This window comes from Lagopus muta, chromosome 11, assembly GCF_023343835.1.
Source record: "Lagopus muta isolate bLagMut1 chromosome 11, bLagMut1 primary, whole genome shotgun sequence".
Lineage (NCBI taxonomy): Eukaryota > Metazoa > Chordata > Aves > Galliformes > Phasianidae > Lagopus > Lagopus muta.
In genome coordinates this window covers 11,512,099-11,532,209 of record NC_064443.1, presented here as the reverse complement: position 1 = coordinate 11,532,209, position 20,111 = coordinate 11,512,099, and the positions used below count along the sequence as shown (strand labels likewise).

Below are 20,111 nucleotides of genomic sequence, written 5' to 3'. Positions count from 1 at the left end.
ACATCCGCCGCGGTGCTCGGGGCCATAGGGCACAGCGGAGGACACCTGGGTGCACCCGAGGACACGGGGCACTGCGGGGCACGAGAGCACATCGGGTGTTTCCCGACAGCACTGCCACGAGGCACCGAGACGGCGGATGACAGCGCCGGGACGCTGCGTGACACGAGGCACGCCCGGCACCGAGGACTGCAAGGAGCACCGGGGACCCGGAGCAGAGGCAGCGCAGTGGGCACACAGCAGTCAGAGCGCACCCGGCTCGGGGGCAGCGAGAGGCCCGGGGCAGCCGGCAGGTAGCGGAGGCGAGTGGAGTTCAGCGAGTTTAATGAGAGCAGGACAAACCCCGACCCCTGCCCGCCCCCCACCCTCCCGGTGCCCAGCCCGGCCCGCACCCCCAGGGCGGGTGCCCGCGCTGCCCTAATCGACTTCTTCCATGCTGCTGTAGGAGGGGGCCGGACGCTCGGCGGGGCTGGCGAAGCGCTCGGGGAGGCCTTCCGCGGCCAGCGGCGGGGTTCCTTCGGGGGCCAGGCCGGATCCAAACGGCACCGGAGTCAGTCCCTGCAAGCAGAAGGCGGCCGTGAGACACTGCACGATGCTGCATACCTCTCAACTCCCACTCCGCTCCCGGCAAAGGCCCCAGAAGCGGGGCGGGTGGAAGGCAACGAGCCCAGAGCAGCCCCGCAGACGGCCCCGACCTGCCCGAGCGCTGCAGCCAGGCTGCGGCACGCTCGGCACAGCCCCGGAGCTGCCGCTTCGCCCCGTCCGGCACCGCTGCCCCGCGCCGCCGTGATCGGGACGGCGACCGGCACGGCTGCGGGGCCGCAGGGTGGGCAGCAGCAGCACAGGAGAGGAAGGGAGGTTCCGGGAACGGAACCCCCACCTGCAGGGCAGGCAGGTGCAGGGAGCGGTGCGTGGCCCCGCGCCCAGGGCTGCAGCGCCAGGCGGAGCAGAGGTCACCCCGCAGGCGCCGGGCGCTGACTCAGCCCCACGAGGGCAGCGCCGTGGGCGCGTGGGGGCCCCAGACCGCAGACAATGAGGCGACTGTTCCAGGACAGGCACGTCCCGACGGCGGGAAGCACCGGGCTGGGACCCGTGTGCAGGGACAAGGGGACGCCCGTACAGCTGCACGACGGGGGCGGGGGGCTCCAGGGGTTGCGTTTCCTCTCTGAAGCCCCTCAGCGCTGCCAGAGCCCCGGCCATTCCCACTGAGCATCCTTCCTCAGACAGCCAAGGGCACTGCCGGCAGGACGGCATCGGAGACGGAAAAGGAAATCACAGGACTCTGAAGTCACCTCTCAAACCCAAACACTCCCGAGCAGCCTGAGCCTCGCTCTGCCAAGGGCAACACGTCTCAATGTCACACACCGCTGCCGCTACAGCCCTTGCCCCAGCCCGGCAGGACTGCGTGCTACCAGGCCCTCCAGGCACCCAGCACGTGCCACAACTGCTGCCCCACAGCTGGGGCCCCACGGCACAGGCAGGCAGAGAAGCCTGCTGCACCCAGCTGAGCGCAGGGCAGTGCCTGTGTCGGCTGTGCCCGTAGGACCAGTTCAGGTGGCAGGAGAGGGACACTCCATCCAGCTGCCTCCTGTCCTGGAGCAGCCTCGGGTACAGAGCCCCTGACTGCTGCCACCGTCCTGTCACACAGGAGAAGGTGCAGCAGCTCTTTGGAAAACCTGCCTTTATTAGCACACCCCACAATGTGCTGGAAAGTCACACTCCCAGCACAGCCTCCCGCTGGCCTCCTGCAGCCTCGCTCCTGCCTGCCGCTCCCCAAGCCCACGCCAGTCCCCCAAAGAGGTGCTGCCCCGTGCTCCCCCAGAGCCATCCCAGGCAGCTGCACACATTGCAAACTGGGAACCCCAGACAGGCAGGGGCAGCCCACGCAGTTCTGTGAGCGCTATGGGTGCCCCCTGGGGCAAGGAGCAGCGCTGTGGCCAAGCCCTCTGACTGAGCAAGGAAGCACAAAGCACTCTATGACAAGTCATTCAGCCCCAGCACAGGAGATGATGCTGGCCTGGAGGGATACAGCTTGTGCCAGCTCTGAAGAATGTGAGGCTCCTGAAGCAGGGAGAGGCAGCGGGACCAACGATCATGTCAGGGCATCCTGTTCTCACAAAAGCCTCTGAGCAGAGCTCTGCTTGTTCCCAGGATGTTCCCAGTGGCAGTGGCACTGTCCTTTGCCGAGCAGCATGTACCAGTGGGGCCAGCCCCGATGCAAGAAGGCAGCCAGGGCGAGGGCGGGCTGAGGGGATGCTGGTTCTGGGCTGTGCCTTGGCAACGCTGGGGGCCGGCCACGCAGCCCTGCCAGCTGGCATAGGAGATGCCAGAGCAGACAGACAGGAGCCGACGGCCTCATGCTTCCCTTGGAGAGCATTGGTGCCCACAGCAGGTGCGTCCTTCCCACAGGGTTCTGTCCTGCTGCCCAGAGGGTGCTGTCTGGCCACCTGGCAGCCCTGACGTCTTCACCATGCAGCATTCTGGCACAGCGCGTGCCCCGGCAGCCCTGCTCTGCAGCTGGCTGTGTGCCCACACCTATCTCCAGCGGGTTTGGTAGATGAGCGGGTAGAACACGTTCAGGAAGAGAGCCACAATTGCGGCCGTGGTGGCCAGGATGAAGTATTTGACGCAGCCTTCATCTGGGTGTTGGGGGGTACCCGGACTCCTCTTCTGGCCACGGGGCCTCCAGGAGTTTCTCACAGGCCTTTGGGGAGCCTCGAGCTGCAGCTCTTGTTCTTCAGCCTCCAGTTCCTGCCAGATCAGAGAAGCCTGCGATGTGGAAACCTGCGTCAGCACTTGGAGAACACAACTGGCAACACCCCTCGCCATCCCCCGGGGCAGGCGGCTGCCTGCGAGCCCAGTCCCGTGCCCCACCAGCCCGCCTCCCCATGCAGCACGGTCGCGCCCGCCCCCACAGCTCCTGGGGCTGCTCTGGTGGGCTCAGGCGATGCAACAGGAGAGCAGTGTCTTTGCAGGAGCCAGCGGCTGGATCCCTCTGGAGTCGATTCTGTGGCACTGACGGATCCACGCAGGTGAGAGGGCAGGTAGTAAGCCAAAGACAGCTCAAGTTTGGTGATCCCAATGCGACTGTTCAGATGACGGCCAATTCAGAAGCAGCTTGCATGGCAGGAGGCACGGTCGCAGCACAACCAGTCCCAGCTCTCCTTTGGTGGGTTGGGATCCTTTGAGAGCCAATCACAGCCCAGCTTCCAAGAGGATTATCTGCAGGCACCAGTCACAGCCCAGCCTTTCCCTGTGCCGGTGATCACGCAGGGCAGCCAATCAGGATGCGGGATCTCTGGAGGATGCAGGTGATTCCTGGCACTTGGCTACCACTCCGCCCCAGTGGCATCCAATACATCCCATCACCATGTGGGACACATTGCTGCTGAGGTCGTGATGAGCCCCAGGGGATCCAGTGAGGCCAGGTGCTGCAGGGCAAACAGTGATCTCCAGCACAGCAGGGATCCCACATCCAGAGCAGGACAAACGGAGCAGCCTTGCTGTGGCTGCTCTAACACACACACCCTTGTGATGGGAGCAGCCCCAATTCCCAGCAGAGAAGACAGAGCCAAGACGCCCAGCCCACGTGAGCCAGGCCAGCTTGTATGGCCAACCACAAAGTCCCTGTGGGGCACACGTGTTCAACTATGCCGCAGCCAAACACTGTCCTCAGATCCAACCAGGCCAGCACAGAGGGGCTCAGGGGAGCCTGGCAGGCAGGTGACTTGCTACAACACCAGCCCAGGCCTTTTTTTCTGATATTTCTGCAAAGATCAGTCCAACCATGCCCTACTGATGAGTGCTGAAAGTACTCTTCCTGCCAGCACACCCTCCTCGCCTTTCCTGCAGCACAACGTGCTCTGGTGGAGCTTCCCATCAGCATCCCGCAGAAGCTCACGGGCTCAGTACTTGCATTCACCTTTTCTGCATACTGGGCCACAGCAGAAAACATCCCCACCCTATCCCCAGGAGGCCATACCTCCTGGCACAGCCAGCTCCCATTCCATTGTCCTCAGTACAGAGCCTAGCAGGGCACAGCCCCCTGCTGCCCATTCCTGCGCCCCAGAGCAGCTCTGCGCCCTCCCACCAGCACTCCCAGCCCAGTGGCTGGAACCAGCTCTTCCACCACCATCTTAGGGACAGGACTGTTCCAAGCTCACAGCCAGAACAAGGCAAGGCAGACCCCAAAGCCCAGCTCCTTAGTCTCAAAGAGAGGCGGCACAGCCCCGCAGCGGTGCTGGGCTCCGTGGGGTCCAGCAGGTGGGCACACGCATGTTTCAAAGCTCCGTGGCTCTGACGCTGGAAGGGACACAAGCTCTCACCTGACTGGCAGCAGCTTCGGCAGAGGGGGTGCGCTCGGCTCGGTGGTCTGGGGGGTGCCCTGGCAGGGGTCTCTCCACAGGAGAGTTCCTCCGGCGGTAGAAGAGGACATACGCGTATCTGGTTACCACCTGGCTCTCGTCCACGGTGGTGACTGTGCTGTCATCGAAGAGCCGCCAGCCTGAGAGGAGAGAAGGGTTAAGCAAGGAGACTGTCCACAGCTGCAGGGGAGGGGAGGGCGGCGGATCCTCACCCACGTCACTGCGCTGGCTGTTCTTGTCGTTGGGCAGGCGGGCGTATGCCGTGTAGTGCCCGCCAATCATGCCTCCATAGTGATTGATTACAGCGTACAGGTCATACACGGGCAGCTGCTGCTCACCCTTCCGGCCGATGCAGAATTTGCTTAGGTCCAGGCTCCTGAGTACAGACACAGGGATGGTCAGGGAACGGCCAAGGCAGCACAAGCAGTACTATCCTCAGCACTCCATCCCCTGAGCTCTCACCGGACAGGGAAGTCAACCATATCGTTGATCTTGTCCCTCCAAATAAAGCTGCGGAAGGAGAAGCGCTTGAGCTGGATGATGAGGACGTTGGGCAGGCGCCACAGCATCAACTGCTTGGAGGCCTCACGGTGCTGTTTGCACTTGGGGCAGTACCTGGGGAAAGTATGTGTTCATTATCAGAGAGCCCCGAGTTTCTGAGCCCAGCCCTAAGCATCCCAGTGTGTGGATGTGCCAGAAGAGACAGGAGGTCTCAGCCTCCCTGCCAGAGGCAGGACAGCACAGCCCCGCAGAGCGCTGGCATTGCTCCCTGCTGGCATCTGGCCTCCTTCCCCAGCGCTCCTGGCTGCCAGGAGAAATGTCAGGCAGGACCAGGCAGCTCCTGGGAAACCCCCACTGCTGCCTGCGCCCGCAGGCTGGAACCCGCCACGTCGCCTTCCTCACCATGCCTCCTCTGGGGCCAGGACTTCGGGCTTGGTGAAGAGATTGAGGCACTGCTCCAGGGTGAAGTGGCCAGCTCGGGCTGCTTCACTGGCTGAACTTGGATCCTCCACACACTCCAGCTCCTTGGACTCCACCAATACAAATTCCTTGAGGCGCTCATTGTTCTTCCACACCAGGGCAAGGGAACAGTCATCTGTCAGCTCCAAGGGGGTGTCACCTGCAAAGGGGCACACACCTCAGGCAGCTGGCCCCCAAGTCCACCCTTACTGGACTAGGAGCAGTCTTGCCAAGCCCAGTTTTAACACAGCACGGCCAAGAGGATGCAAGTGGTCCCGCCATGCACCCTCACTGCTGAAGCTAGGTTCTCCGCCCCAGGGGGGAATAAAATCAGCATCTATTCAGATATGAGGTGATCCAGCCACACAGATCTCCGTTCCTCTAGGAGTGTGGGAGGTTGAAAGGAACCAGTTTATTTGCTCAGGGGATTAGGAGCTTGAGAAGAGCTTCCAGGGAGCAGGCACAAGCTCTGCATGGTGCAGCCCTGCCCTCCCACGCCAGACACAGCTTCTGCTGCTCTGCCTGGTGCCAATGGCATACCTGGGCTTGCTCTGGCCCTAGGAGCCTCTTACACCCTGACCACGTAGATCCACTCTCTGCTAGAGGCCGCGAGGGATGAAAGTGATCTCCCCAGGGCTCCAGGCTCACCTTTATCTTCCAGCTTATACTCTTTGTTGGCAGCATCGATCTTGTTGATGTAGAACTGTGTGGCACGGGCGCTCAGCGAGTCTGGAGTGTGCTGGTACCCAGGGATGGCAGCTGTGGACAGGCAGGGACATATCTTCGGTGGCACTGCCTGTTTGCCCTGCGTAGGGGCCAAGAATTTGCAGTGCCCCCACCCCCATCTCACATGCTACGGCCTTGCAGGGACACAACCACGTGCCCAGTGTCCTTGACTATTTTTAGCAGATGCCTGCCCCTGGCAAGCCACGCTCCTCTGCCTGCATTGCCCCTTCACTGCACATTGCTGCCATCCTGAGACAAGTGTCTGGAAACGTGACAGCTGGGCGGCCGAGCGCAAGAGGCTGCTCCCGTGCAGCTGAGTCAGAGTGAGGGAAACATTGCGCTCACAGCCCCGAGGGGCTCCGTGCTGGGCTCTGCCCTCCCACGGGACTCAAGGCTTCTGCCAACCCTGTCTCCCCACCCTCCAACAACCCAAACTCTTTCCAAGTCAGGTCTTTGCTCTGCTGCACAGGCCCTGCCAGGGCAGGGCAGAGCGTGGGCTGTTAGGCATTTCAGGTGGAGCTGCACCTCTGAAACACGGCTCCCAGAGCTTCCCGTATATCCAATGGGGTCTCCAGATCAAGCCGCACGGGGAAAACAGATACTGTGGTGAGAGGCGATGCCAAGGAGGGAAAACTGCTCCCTGCCTTGCCTGGGGGCTGCCTGGGTTCCTGGCACAGACAGGGTTAGCACCGCAGCACCTCCTACCTTCTGGTTTGAGGGCTCTCTCATAGGACGGCTCTTTCTCACAACAGCTGTCGCCCTGTGAATCCATGTGCTCAGAGAAGCCCGAATCCAAGCTCAGCAGGGAACTCCTGGCAGCCAGAACCTTGCTCCGAACAGTGCCAGTGTCGCTCATCTCTGGGTGCAGCTCAGGCACAGCTGGTGAGAGGGGAGGCTCCTGCAGGAGGCCAGAAGCCCTGTCCCCATCCCCCAGCTCAGGAGCAGGGGTGGCAGCGGCACAGCTGCCTTTGGCCAGGGGCTCCAGTTTGTCTAGGAGAAGAGGCTGCAGCCCCTGCTCAGGTGACATCCGTCCCAGCTGGAAAGGAGGCTGGAACACGCTGACCGAGTACCTGGGCAAGGAGTTGTCAGTCACAGCAGGCCAGGCACAGGGCTGGGCTCAGCTCAGCTCCTGGCTGCGCTTGCTGCTGCAACAGAAGCACCCCCCTTCCCTGCACCCTCACCTTGCGTAGCCCTCCAGCAGCTGGGCCAGGCGGGCGTAAGTGAGGCGGGATTCCGGCACACTGATGAGGAAGGGGAAACCGATGTTCTCAGGGCGGCACAAAGCCTTGTGGTCTGGCCAGTGTGTCTTCTGACATGTCCTGTAACACACAGAGCCCCAGTGAACCCAGTGCCTGGGTTCACAAACAGGCAGGACCTCAGCAGGAGTTTGGTGGGGCTCAAGGGGTGTGTTTGGAACAAGAGGAGTGCTGCAAGCCAAACTGGCTCCCTCCCAAAGGCCAAGCCCATCCCACCTCCTGCTAACGGGCTGAGCGCTCCCACTCAACCCTCCACAGCTGGAGACCCTCCCTCCCTGTGAGGCACCAAGCCAACTCACACGTTGCAATAACCGACTCGATAGCACCTTGTGCAGCGCCTAAGCTTCTCTTCCTCTGACAGCTGCTTCTTCTGGCAGGCTGCACACTTGGCGACAGGGACACTAGGTACCTGGGGGCGCTGCAAGAGAAAGAACCCATTGGGCATGGCAAGGCACCTGAGCAAGATAAGGTAGCCTTGTCAAGCCCTTGTGCTTGCTGCAGCTGGTAGGAGTCACTCACCAGGATGGGCAGCCCTTTCCTGCAGGCAGAGGGCTGCCAGGGCCATACGCTGGGCACACATCAGCCAGTATGCCAGCCTTGTGTTACCCTTCTGTGCAAGCTCTAGCACTGCTCTCCTCATCTCGTTCAGCCTCCTAGCAGTCTCAATCCCCGCTACTTACCTGCTGGACCTGCAGCTCCACTACCCGCTCCTTGGCCAGCTCTGGGGACAGCACCTCGAAGCAGAGCAGCAGGTCTGTGGGAGAGACTGTGTCCAGAGACTGGGACGGCAAGAACATGCGTTGGAAGCGATTCTTAATTACCTGCCAGAAAAGCAGTGGAACAAGACTGTGTGAGGGGCTGCCTCGTGCTCAGAGGGCTGTCCAACTCTTTCTCTCCTGAGGAAGCCACACGAGCCCCATGGTGAGCTGTGGCAGCAGTAGCATCACAGAGACTGTGTGCTCTGCCCGCCATCCTGCCAGGATAGCACCGCCTGCCCCGCTGCAGAGGCTCAGCCCACTTGAGCAGGGTTCTGCCGTGCAGCCCCTCGTGCATGACACTACCATCCATGGACAAGTGGCTGCTGCTGGCAACGTGGGGAGCCAGGGGCATCCATATCAGCAACCCACAGCTTGGTGGTCAGTTTTAGCATTCTCACCTCTGCTAGGCGCAGGTTGTCTGGTTTCACATGCACACTGTGGGCCACCGAGTCGAGTACCTCCATGGCGCTGGAGTTCTCCTTGCTGATACTCACAAGGAACTGCCACAATGTAAGTGCCACATTAGTAATGCCACATCAAGACACGCAGGCCCTGGCTTAACACAAGCCCACTTGCACAGGACCAGCTGCCTGGGGCACCTCCAAGAGCCCTCTCAGGCTACCTCCCCAGAGTAATTAATGTCCTTTACCTTGATGGGTTTCTTGTGCGGCTCCTTTGCAAAGTAGTATACAGTAAGCACCTTCTGCTTTTGTGGGAGTGGAACAGGGAGATACAGGAAGGGGTCAAAGGTGATGGATACCTGCAGACAAGAGAGCCCACTCAGTATTGGGAATTGTTTGGGTCCGAGATCAGCAAGACAACAGTCTCGTGAGACTGGAGATCCAGCCACATCCTGTGTGTTGTGCTCTAGGGGCTGGAGCCTGCGGAACAAGAAGCACAGGGGCACAGCCTCCAGGGCTGCTCTACCTTGGAACAGACTGGGCACACCAACTTGGATTTGTACTGGCCCTGGAATAGGTCCACAATGAAGGAGTCATTCCTCATCTTGTGTCGCTGCCAGGCTTCCTCAGCTACTACCTGTGGAGAGAAAGGGCTCAGCACTACACTAAATCACACAGGCCAGGGCTGCTCTTTAGCAGCCAGTGCTCACAATAGCCTTGGAGACAGACATCCTCACCTCATCAGGCCTCCCGTCTGAGTCAACAGTTTCTGTGTAGGGTTTGTTCTGGATGCGGTTGAGATCTTCATGCAGGCCATCAAGCAGAAAGGCCATAAACTCTTGAGCATCATGCTGGGCATAGCCAGTGAACTGGCTGGCCTTGCTGGCCACAATTGCCTGTGGGGAGCACAGTCATCAGCCCACCGGCAACACTGTTTGCCCCATGGCCAAAGCCTGGCTGCACCCAAAGCAGCAGAGCAGCACAAAGAAATGCTGAGACCCACGGCTGAGGACAGTGGAACAGCTCCCACAGAACACTGGCACCCACCTTCAGTTTAGAGGGCTGAAAGGCATGGTGCGTGCCTTTCCACAGCGCTCGCAATAGCATGGCAAAGCCGATGGCCAGGCGTCCCCCTGTCCCTAGGGGGTTGTTGTAGTTGATTTCAGACTCGAAGGACCGATCTGTAAGATAAGAGAGAGTGAGGGTGGCTGCTGGCTGCACAGAGTGGCAGAGCTCTGCTGAGCTCCAGGCATGTGCTCACCATGGAAGTAGTCACGCAGCTCCCGGGTGTTGGACAATGACTGGATGACGCTGTTCATGAAGCAGGTATTGCCCAGATTCACCAGGCCTGTGAAGCCAGGCAAGCACACCTTCTTTTTCTCATCTTCATCCTCATCATCTTCCACACTCTCAGCACTCACTGGGCTGTGTGTCATCGGTGGCACCATGCAGGTTGGTTTGGGCTGCCAAAGCAGAACGAGATGTGATGATGCTGTGCACTAGGGGGTCTCTGGAAACATCAGAGGAACCCAACTATCCAAGGCACACTTCACATGGGACTGGGCTGGAGCCATTATCCACCAGGACAACTGCTGCCCCAGTTCTGCCAGCTATGCCTGAGGAGCGTTGCCGACTCCTTCTCCAGGAAGAGTCTGCCAGACCCCAGAGCAGCACCAAGGAGATGGAGTCCAACCAGAGGGACAAGTGGACGCCCACCTCCCCCCAGCCAGGTCAAACACAATATAGCTCTACTCACTGAGGGGATGTGTGGCTCTTGCTTCACTGCCACATGCTCTTGGGTTGTACGGGCTGCCACGCCATCCAGACTCCCATCCTCGACACGTGGCTTCTCTTTCTCACTGGTTCGGGCCTCCTCTTTGCTGGACAGGGGGTGCTGGTTACTGCCTGGAGGGGTCTTATCCAGAGGGGTAGGGCCTGTAGGCATGGCAACCTTTGCACCACCCACTGCACCTTAAAAAGGGGGAAGGGTGGGCCTGTGGTTAGCAGCACCGTGCACTGCCCACAGGGGGGCTGAACTGCTCGGCCCATGCTCACACACAGCCTCTTGCCTACTCCCACCTTCCAGTGCAGGAAGGAGAGCAGCAGTGCCTTTCCCCAAGTGCGCAGATCGCCGGCCCCACACCCCTCCTTCCCCAAGATCCCATGCCAGAAGAACTATTCCTTCCAGCCACTGCAGGTGGCAAGGAAAGCACTAGGTACAGGCAGGCAGTCAACACAGAAAGAAGGCAGGGTGCAGACCTCGTGTGGCTGGAGCCTCCAGCCCTCCCCAGCGTTGGCTATGGCGTTTCTTCAAGCAGACATCAATGCGAGACGCTGTGAAGGTGTATGTGCACTGGTCTGGTTCAATAAGGTTCCTGCAAAACACACAGAAAGTGAGGATTGTCCCAGTCCCCCCAGCAGCCTCAGACATGCTGAATTCTGCAGGGCAGGCCACAGTCTCCCAGTTAGCATCAACCCTGAGGGGGACTCCACAGAGCAGAACAGACACCCCCAAGCTTAGCCACACTGAGCACACAGGAGACCTGCCTTCTGAGGGATCCATTCTGCCTGGCTTCACATACCCACACTAGTGGGATGTCTCAGCTAAAGCACACGCAGCCTGGTCTGGCTCTGTCCCCAAGAGCTCTAGATCAGGTTGGGCGAAGATTGCAGATAATGAAGTTTTCTTCTCTGCAATTATCCCAGGATCGTGGTGTTAGTGCAGTATGGCGTGATAGAGACACTCAGGTGCAGATATGAGTATGTCCTGCACAAACCAGCCAGCTGGGACTGGCTCCTGCTCTCAGCTCCCTCATCTCAGTGTAAGCAGGCAGGATGGGAGTCATACCTGAGCTTCACCTGCCACCGGAACACTGTGTGGGGCCCACAGCCAGGATGGAGGCGAAGGAAGTTTATATCACTGCAAAAAAATATAGAACAAGTGAGAACAGATGAACAAAGTAGCCTGGCAGCAGCCAAAAGCTCCACATCAGTTTGATGCCATCCAAAAATGCATTTATACCTTGTCTGGAACACCAGTGTAAAGTCCTGCTCCCGGAAGAAAACCTTGGAAGTCTCCTTATGAATCTCCTTCACATATACATGCACCACCACCAGGTCATTGCCCTTCTCATATGAGTCATTCTTGACAAAGGTCAGGCTCACAAAAGGCTCTGGTTCTGAACAGGAAAAGACATGAAAAGAAATCATCTTTATTGCACTCCAAGGCAGTGCTGCAGGTTGGCCCAGGAGAGGTCCTGAGCAGAGGGTCTTTCCCAACCAGTCCACTGACCCCTGGGCCACTCACTGTCAGCTGCTGCTTCCAGAGCCACATCGTCCTTGGACCAGTCCCTCTTCTCTCCGTCTCTGCCTAGGGGACGCGTGGCTGATGGGATGGTCTTAGAGCTCTCTCCCAGGACAGGTGCACTCTCCCGGCCCCGTGAGGCTTCAACAGGGCTGCCTGGCTGCAGGACTCTTTTCTCCACACAAGTGGCAACACGGTGGGGGAACATCTCTGTGGTAGCAGCAAGTGGTGGCACCTCCACAGGAACAGTCTCCTTGGCCATAATCACAGCCTTTCAAGACAGAATGACAGTGAAAAAGAGATAACTTGACCCCCCGCGCCACCTCTTCAGCAACACCCCATCGCAACGTACCTTCTCTAGCGGCGGTGCGAGGTCAGTTAGGGCTGTAGGCGCATCGCCCTGGCTGGCTCTGCCATTGCGACGGCTGCCTGACCTCCCGCCATGCCCTTTGCTGGGCTCCACGCTCCCGGTGACTCTGGCATTCGGCTCCTCTTCAGCAGGAGCCACCTTGAGGTATACTGCCCGCTTGGCGCTGGGGCCACTCTGCGTCCCTGGGCTGGCTGGGCTTTTCCCTCCCAGGGTCTCACTTCTTCCCTGAGCGCGCTTGGGGTTGGAGGGCTCTCGGCGGCTTCTTGGCAGCTCGGTGCTTTCAGTCCGTGGCTCTTCAGGGGCCAGTTCTGCAGAAGAAGCCTTCTCCTTCCCGTTCTCCCAGCACGTGGCCCCCTTGCCCAGCTCTTTGGATCCGTCTTTCTTTCTCTTCTGTGAAAAGTAGCGCAGCACAGTGGGAAGACAGCCAGGCAGCAGTACCTGTCTTGCTTCCTGCCAGCCCCTCACCCTTAACTCCCCCTTCTTCCCCTTAACTCCCCCTTCTGCTGGCTGAAGCTGTGCCAGCTGACAGCAGGGCATTGCCTCTGAAGGAAAGGTTTTCTGCTCGTCTGGATCAGCTCACATCTAGTCCAGAGACGTCCAGAGTCCAGAGACTGGGTTCTATTCCAGAACCCAGAGGCTGTGGCAGGCAGGACAGGGACATAACAACATGCCCTCCCTTGGACAGAGGTGGTTGGCTCAACAGCCCCCATGCAGCATGGGGATGTAGGATGTGTCCTAAGATGCTCCCTGGATCAGGGCAGCTCAAGAGCAGGGAGTGAAACCCTCACCCAGCTCTGTCAAGCTCCATACAGTCCCCTGAAAGGCAGAGGTCCCCTTGCCCTCACCAGAAGCGAAGACCAGGTGTGGAGCGGGATCTTCTTCTGAAGCACAAGCTGCAGAAAGTTTCCCTTCTTGCACTGTATCTTGCTGCAGGAGCCCTCAATCTCCTCATAGAACTGACAGCTCCACTGGCGTCCATCTGCAAGAAAAGAGGGATGAGACCTCAGGCTGTGCAGCAGGCAGCAATCTACTCTACCCATAGCCCTCCCTCACCTGCCTCAGGGGCTAGGAAAGCTCTTGTCTGAGAGCCAGAGGCTGCAGGCAGGCTGCCACCACATCCCACGAGCCTCCAGGATGACACCAGCTTTATTGGGTTTGCTTTGTACATCTGGCTGGCCTCCTTCCCAGAGGGAAGGCACCGGGTCTCCCTGCCCTCAGGGGCATGGACACTTTTTCAAGGGATACCCAGCACCAACTCAATCATCCCAGAGGGCAGGGCAGAGATGCATCCAGCACAGCAGTGGGCACCTGTTCACTTGGCAGAGAGAAGCCCGGCTCCCGTCCTCTCCAACCCTACACCCTTCTTCTTTTACACTGCTCTCATATCAGCCTGGCCTGCTGGCTGAAGCTGTGCCAGCTGACAGCGGGGCATTGCCTCTGAAGGAAAGGTTTTATGCTCGTCTGGATCAGCTCACTTCTAGTCCAGAGACGTGCCAAGCCCTGCTGGAGAAACATTTGCAGCAGTCACTCCATTCCCTGTACCTGGTAGTTTGATCACACAGTCAGTATCAGTGAAGAAAGTATCCACGTCCTCCACCTTCAGAGATCCACTTCCCAAGTTCAACTTGACAATGATCTCATCAGCATTCTGCTTCCAGTCCAGCAGCAACTCTAGGAAGAGGAAGGGAAGCGTCAGCCATTTGCCCAGGGTGCACAGCCACAGTGCCCACGCCCAAGCTGGGGAGCGTGAGCCCAAACGCGCATTTGGTTGAGGACATCAGGGCAGAGCACACAGCTCATGACAGTGAATGAGAAACAATTATAATCTACTCTTATCAGGTCACAGACAAGGACCCGAGCAGCAGGCTGCAGCAGGTCAGGTGAATCCCAGTGGGAACCAGAGAGATCATGAGGCAGAAAGGCTTGGCCCAGTCACGTGCAGCAGCAGGGCTGGAAAGAAGGGGCGGCTCCTGCCAGCTACAAAGCAATTGCTGCTTTCCCAGCGAACAAGGAAGCCACAGAATTACTCTGGGGGATACAAGTGGACTCTGAACACAACCAGAAATTGCCACTTCCCCTTTGCATATGCAAAATAAATAGCTCAGCTACAGTCACGAAGAGCACTGTATTCCTGATAGGTAAGCACAGTTAACACAGCTGAAAAACAGGTGGGCCAGCCAGCCTGGCATGAACATCTCACCCAGGGAAAAAACACAGCAGCAGTGTCAAGCCACGGCAGACAGAACCCCATCAGGTGTCCACCAGGCTCTAGGTCTGCCTGCGCAGCATCCTAAAATCCCTACAGAAAAAACTTGATGTTTCCTTAATTTCCAGTTGGTTTAGTTCTACTTTCTCGGCTGTCAGGATTTTTGTCTATCTGTTCTCAAAATGAGGACCTGGAGCCAAGGCAGAAACCAACCAGCACCTGATGGGTGACATGGCCTGGGATCTTCCCAGCCTGGCAGGTTTCCTGCTAAGAAACAAGCAGGAGGATGCCAGCGGCAAGATATCCCAGGGCTGTGCTCATAGGCACTGTGCACCTGGGCCAGAAGCAGTCTGCCGTGTGCCTCAAACCTCTCCCTTGCACAGGGTAGTTCCCCACGAGGTGTAACATTCTCTGGGAAGGCTGCACCCTGTTAAGAGGAGCACAAGGGCAAGGGAGCGCTCGGGTTAGTTCCGCTGATTGCCAGAGCACAGGATGACAAGGCGAGAGCTTCAAATCCTTTGCGAGGGCGCTTGGTGGCCATGCACTGGCAGCTAGCGCACACCTCAACTTACCCTCCTCCAAGTCCCTCTCCTGGGAGGTCTCAGCCTGCTCGAGCTCAGGGCGAGACACTGGTGGGCAGAGAAGCAGAGCACAGGTGGGTCTCTCATTCAGTCACTTCGGAGCACCGACTGGTGCTCCAACACCCAAAATTTTATACGTCAAACCAAATTTCTGTCCAGCCTTTTCATTTGTACGAGCTGCTCATTTCCCTCAAGCTTCCTCCCACCTCCCTTGCTGCCTTGAGCTTTTCCACAGCAGCAGAACTAGCCAGAATCCAGGATGGGTGCTGTGTACTCCTCACCCCAGTTCAGCAGTGAAAGGAAAATAACACTGATACACCAGAAAGACAGTGCTGCTTCAAGGCCTGAATCACTGTGGAGCTTGTGGTAACTGGGCTGTGTGCCCCACTGAGTATGCCAAGTCTCTGCTAGCTCCCAGCCTCCACCCACATAGGAGAGGCTCTGTTTTGATCTTACACTGAGAAAATGATGTTAGGTTGTGCTCAAACCAATTCTGCTGTAACAAGAGAACCAGGCAGCCCAGCTGCACTTTAACATTCCCAGCACTGTGCAACCTGCCAGAGATAAAACTTCCTCCCAGATCAGACCAGGGGACCAAACTGACCTGACACCTAATCCCTGCTCCTTGCAGGATTACCTCCAAGAGCCAGAAACATTTCAGGGTCAGCTCCACCCCCACAGGGAGATGTGCTGTGCTAGGCAAAGGGGTCAGTGCAACAGCACCTTGTCCAGAAGCAAAGAACCAGTGGTAAAAGGAGCTGTGATCTCCACTCTAGAGAGCTTACAGGACAGCCCTCCTCAACAGGCCACAGAACAGCAGGGAATCTCTGTTGAGTGTTGCAGTCACAGGCGTAACGGTGCAGCAAACCCACACTCTCTGCGCCTTGGTGTTTTGCATTGGGGGTTGCAGCCTATGGTTCAAGTGCAGACATCAGTAAATGCTATTTCACCTTGGCCTACAAAAGGCTGTGTTATTTTGAGGTTACAACAGTCAGCACAGAGCCGGCACAGAAATCAAGCAATTTGCCAGGGACACTGCACTGCAGAAGCAGGAAGTTGTGTTTGCCTCCTGCCTGCAGGTACTCCCTGCCCAGCACAGCAGCCCACACCTGAAGCAATATTTTTGTCACCAGATACACAGCGGCACAGAGAGAATTACCACAGAGCAATGTGTCACTCGAGCCGTGCCTCGCCCTGCTATGAGACGTGAAGCAACAGCCCCATCCACAGGCCCTGCACCCCGTGGGTGCTGTCAGCACCTCCAGTACCAGCCTGCAGCACACAGGCCGAAAGGCAGAAGTGAGTCCAGGTGCAAAAGCACCTGCAGGCTTTGATCCTACTCCCCCTGGGTGAGGCAGCTCAGCCCAGATGAAAGCAGTGAACAGGCACTGTGAGCAGCACCAGGCTTAAACTAACAAGGGAATGGACCCGACCTTCCTCATATCCCTGAGGCGAGGCAGCACAAAAGAAAGGAGGTTACAGGTCCAGGGAGGACACTGTGCCAAAGAAGATCCCACTGCATGGTTTACAATCAGTCACAGGAAGCGATTAGTTAAATCTGCTTATCCTGCAACAGATGGCTGCAAGGCTCCCACCCGCAGAGCCAAGAAACCATCCTGCTGGGCCTGCTCCGTGCGGCACTGCCTGGGGGCTCTCACCTTCCTTGCTCTCCTGGTTGGCTCGATCCTTCTGCTTCTTCTTGTTGGTGGTATCATCCAAGCCCCGAGACACTCTCCTCTGGCCGGGGGCATTGGTGCTGCTGGACATTTTCAGCCGTTTGGACGACACAAACGGCCCACCAGGGTCGGTAATGGAGTCTGGGTCAGGGGTGCGACGTTTTCTTCCTGGCCCAGCTATCTTGGCGACTCTCTGTGCTCAAACTCTCTGGCAAGGAACTAGTGGCCTAAAGAGAGGAGAGAGCAAGCATGGCAGGAGGAGTAGATGGAGAAGGTCCAACAGCATCAGGAGCTACCGCCCCGAGGCTCCCAATGCCCTCACATGTCCTCCTCTGCAGCCTTTATAGGAAACCCTCAGAGCCCTTACAACAACCAAAAGCATGGGCTCCCAAAACACACAAACCTGGAAAGCAATTCTCATGCTCATGGCGCCCACTGCGTCACCCAGAACCACTGCTGGCTCTAATGGAATCCAATGGCAGAGCAAAGGGGGGCAAAGTGATGTCCCTGTCCCACGCAAGCTGGCCCCACAGCACAGGGCACGGGGCAGGTCAAAACAGCACTCCATGTAAGAGGGTGGGAATGGAAGAGAGAAACACCCTAAGAAGGAAGCAGCAGGAGAAGGAGAAGGCCTGGGAGAGGTTCCCGTGACAGCAGAAACAGCAGAGCTCCCTGGCACGAGGGAAGCTCCTCCCTCCACCCACCAGAACAGCGGCACCTTGCATATTCATCTCCCGCTGATTTACAGACAGCGCCAGCAGGGCCGGGCTGGAAACAAGACACCCCTGCTCCGAGTGCTGGGGAGGCTGGGCATGGCCTCCCACTGCCACCCAGGCCAGCGCCAGGAGCCACCGGCCCAAGGGCTGCAGCTGGTCTCAGTTTTGCCCTGAGATGTTCAGAACAGAGAACAACTGGCGCAACCTGCTGAAAACGGCTTCCTTGAGCTCAACGGCATCTTGGCCCCGCAGCCCTCACAGCTGTGCCTGGCTCTCCAGCAGCAGGAGCCACACATCACCCCGTCACCCTTGCACCAGCATAGACCCAACATTCTGCCCAGACACAGTCAGGGGCAGGACAACTTCAGGTAAAGCGCCAGTCCGGGCTGAGCAGTGCCAGCACGTCTGTGTTCCAGGAATGCACATGGCAACCAATGACCACAAACTGCAGCAGACCTCATATCAAAAGTGCTGGCACCCTTTGTGCAGCAGCAGCAGGCCCAGCCCGACGGCAAAGCCCACACTGAAACCACTTCTCATCAGGCTGACCTGCCTCAGTCACCAAGAACCAACAGAACAGAGTGGAAAGCTCAAGTGCCTCTGACTGCCCAGCACGGGAACCCTCAGAACTCACACCAGGAAGGCCCCAGCCAACCCAGGAAGGGAATACTGAGCAGGACCCTGTAGTAAGCTCCCAGAAAGGAAAGAGAGCAGATGTGGAGGAACAGCAGCTCCAGCCCTGAGCTGCTGAATGTACTGTACTGGGCATTGCTGCAAAGCTTGGCCAATGTAGGCAAGCTGTGCTTGCTGAATTACTTTTGTCTCCAGTGGGAAAACTCCAGAGGAGCAGGAAATTAAAAGCAGATACTGCTCTACTGCATGGCCAAGCCAGGCCACATTGCATCCAAAGGGGCAACACCAAGAAAAAGGAGACAGGGAGCCCTGAGTAAAGTCCTACAGAATAAGGAGGGCAGGCATGCTTGCAGCTGCTTTGTCAAGGAAGCTGGGCACTCCCCTGCCTGCTGGGGCTTGGCTTTTGTGGGTCTGCAGCCACCGGTTACACCTAACAGCTGGCAGGAACTGAGCAGGGCTGGGACTCCGCCTGACTTTGGCTGCTGGAATCCTGATCACAGCCTCAGGCCATTGTGGGTGCCTCAAGGTTTGAGCCAACTATAAGATAAACACGAGTTACTCTCACTGATTTATCCTAATCCTGGACTCTTCCCCTCTCCACAAGCAGGAAATGTGCAGCAATGGGGCAGCAGCCAGCTGTCCAGAGCACAGCATTTTGGGTGCTGCTGCTCCCAGGGGATCAATACTGAGGGAGGTAATACCAGGGCTGAACCTTTGGGAGGCACCTGATGGGTGCGTGAGCCACAATTCAAAGCGCTTCAAGTACGGAGAGTGTGGTTATAAGAGTAGGTGCTTCTCCTTCTCTCATGTGTTGTGTCAGTGTGAGCACCCACGTGCTGCAGGGTGCATCAGACCAAGAAGCCACACAGACTGAAGTCCGGATGGCTGAATTTACTTCAACCCAAATCAGCTCCACAGTCCAGCTCATCCTTAGGCTGCACAAACGCTTTGTAGCAACCCCAGTAAGGTGTGAATACAGAAATAGCAGCAAGCAGTTGGGCAGCACGGCCACCTCATCTCATCACAGGGCCAGTAAGCGTTCGGGCAGCGACAGCAGGAGGTGCACAACGGGACGCGGGTTGCCCCAGGTGCCGGAGCTGCATTCAGCACTCGGCAGGGAAACACCCCCTGCCTCCAGCCCCCGGCACCCGCCCCTCGGAAGCCTTTAACGGAGCAGTGAGGAGGGGGCTGCCCGCCTCCATCATCTCTTTCCTTCCTCCCCCGCCAACACGCCCCGAGCCCAGCCGGCAGCAACGTTTCCCCTCGTGCGAACGGACGCTCTCGGTATCGCCGCTCTCATCCCCGCGGGCTCAGAGCCTCTAGGCTCGGGCCCGGCCCGCGCTCCAACCGCAGGGCGAGTCCGGAGCCGCTCCGTACGGCCCCGGCCCCGCGCACGGCGCTCCCCCGCCGAGCACCGCCTGAGGGCCCTCGGGAGGAGGAGGCGGAGCGGAGCGCAGCCCCTCGCGGTGCCGGCGGCAGCCTCCGGCCGTGCCCGGCGGCCCCACGGTTCGGACCGGCTCGCGGCGGGGAGATGGCGCCGCCCGCCCCGCGCCCCCGGGGCCGAGCCCGGCCCGGCCCGGCCCCGGCCGCCGCCCGCCCGCACTCACGGCCCAGCCGCCGCTCCGCGCTGCCCCGGTCCGAGCCGAAGTTCCGAGCGGGCCCACTCCGGAGACAGGCCCGAGCCCGTGACGCACTTCCGGAAGCCGGCGAACGGGCCCACGTGACGCGGGAGCGTGGTTGGGTCACGTGACGCGAGCCGGGCCCGGCCGCCGGTTCGGCCCCCGCTCTTCTCCGCGCTCGGCTCGGGGCGTCCCCATGGCAACGACGCCCGGCGGGACGTCACCGCGGCGCCGATCCGCCCCCGAGGGCGGGCAAGGGCGCGCCCCGGGCGGGGCGTCTCCGTGGCGACGGGCCGGGCCTGTCTCGTCCGGCTGTGTTCCCGGCCCTTCCGTGTGTCCGCAGCGTCCCGAGCTCCGCTCCGTCCCCGCCCCGCCTTGTCGGCCAGCCCTCGGCCTGCACCGCTCCGTCTTTCCGCCTGTGCTCCCGGCCGGCCACCACACGCATCTGCAGCATGTCGGCCGAGCCCCCGTCACCGCCCATGGCGGCCCAGCGTGGCGACCCAGCCCTATAGCCCGCCCGAGACCAGCAGGGTGGGGATGGAAG

General features: G+C 59.2%; 1 protein-coding gene across 10 annotated transcripts; it reads right to left on the bottom strand.

The window, feature by feature from the left end:
• Positions 1-369: 369 nt before the first annotated feature.
• On the bottom strand, positions 370-19,750 carry USP19 (ubiquitin specific peptidase 19). 10 transcript variants are annotated; one of them, XM_048957474.1, is made up of 27 exons: positions 19,556-19,749; positions 16,582-16,826; positions 14,915-14,971; positions 13,679-13,807; positions 12,982-13,115; positions 12,119-12,526; positions 11,755-12,037; positions 11,485-11,641; positions 11,311-11,382; positions 10,722-10,837; positions 10,219-10,433; positions 9,724-9,925; positions 9,510-9,643; positions 9,200-9,358; positions 8,989-9,099; positions 8,711-8,821; positions 8,460-8,561; positions 7,984-8,124; positions 7,603-7,721; positions 7,229-7,366; positions 6,753-7,117; positions 5,970-6,080; positions 5,265-5,481; positions 4,824-4,976; positions 4,574-4,737; positions 4,323-4,501; positions 370-555 (listed from the first exon to the last, which is right to left on the bottom strand). In XM_048957474.1, the coding sequence occupies exons 2-27, from the start codon at positions 16,688-16,690 to the stop codon at positions 415-417; spliced, it is 4,227 nt and encodes a 1,408-aa protein (XP_048813431.1). In that variant the 5' UTR covers positions 16,691-16,826; positions 19,556-19,749; the 3' UTR covers positions 370-414. The 10 variants fall into 10 exon arrangements, with proteins under 10 accessions (XP_048813431.1, XP_048813433.1, XP_048813434.1 ...); XM_048957476.1 differs by having other exon boundaries at positions 10,219-10,427; XM_048957477.1 differs by having other exon boundaries at positions 11,770-12,037; positions 19,556-19,748.
• Between the last annotated feature and the right edge of the window lie 361 nt (positions 19,751-20,111).